General features: G+C 59.3%; 1 protein-coding gene across 10 annotated transcripts in view; it reads right to left on the minus strand.

Moving 5' to 3' along the window:
- FLT3LG (fms related receptor tyrosine kinase 3 ligand) overlaps positions 1 to 567 on the minus strand; it is a 10969-nt gene that overhangs the window by 8792 nt on the left and 1610 nt on the right. For 5 of the 10 annotated variants that reach the window (XM_024768676.1, XM_024768677.1, XM_024768681.1 and 2 more), the window contains exon 2: positions 466 to 532. In XM_024768676.1, coding sequence (XP_024624444.1) covers positions 466 to 498 — 33 coding nt within the window. In that variant the 5' untranslated portion in view covers positions 499 to 532. Of the gene's footprint in view, positions 1 to 465; positions 562 to 567 lie in introns of those variants that run through there. The other 5 variants (XM_024768679.1, XM_024768678.1, XM_024768684.1 and 2 more) reach the window with 1 other exon arrangement.

Here is a 567-nt window from a genome sequence, read left to right on the forward strand (position 1 = left end):
GGCCCCCTTTTCTCTCTTCCCTCTTTCTCCTTTCCAGCTCTTCCACTTCTCAGCTCCTCCTCCTCTTGGCTCCCGTGTGCCCACCTCTGACCATCTTTCCTTTCTGCCTCTGGTCGGGCGCTGACCAGTTTTCACCCTCTTCTGCCCCATCTGTTTCGCCCCCCATCTCCCCACCTCGACCCATCTCTCTCCACTTCTGCTCACTTCTGTCCAGGATTTTCTCATCTCTGTCCGTCCCTCTGCCCCTCCATGCTCATCTCTCCTGTTTCTCCCTAGATCTTGGTCCCAGCTTTACCATTTGTACCCACCTCCCTGTTTCTTCCCCCGACCCTTACCCATCTCTCCCCACCCCTGTCCATCTCCCCACACCCTGTCCACCCCAACTCTGTCCATCTCCCCTCTCAGCTCTGCCCATCCTGACACCGGCTCTTCCTTTCCCCCACCTTAACCCCCAGGGATACGCACAGTTGGGCTCCAGGCTGGCGCCAGCACTATCATTTCGGCCCGGGGCCCCTCATGCCTGTGGCCGGATCTTGGAAGGGACAGAAGAGCGAGTCTCGGACCCCC

Source organism: Neophocaena asiaeorientalis, unplaced genomic scaffold (assembly GCF_003031525.2).
Source record: "Neophocaena asiaeorientalis asiaeorientalis breed wild unplaced genomic scaffold, Neophocaena_asiaeorientalis_V1.1 scaffold629, whole genome shotgun sequence".
In the NCBI taxonomy this organism is placed as follows: Eukaryota; Metazoa; Chordata; class Mammalia; order Artiodactyla; family Phocoenidae; genus Neophocaena; species Neophocaena asiaeorientalis.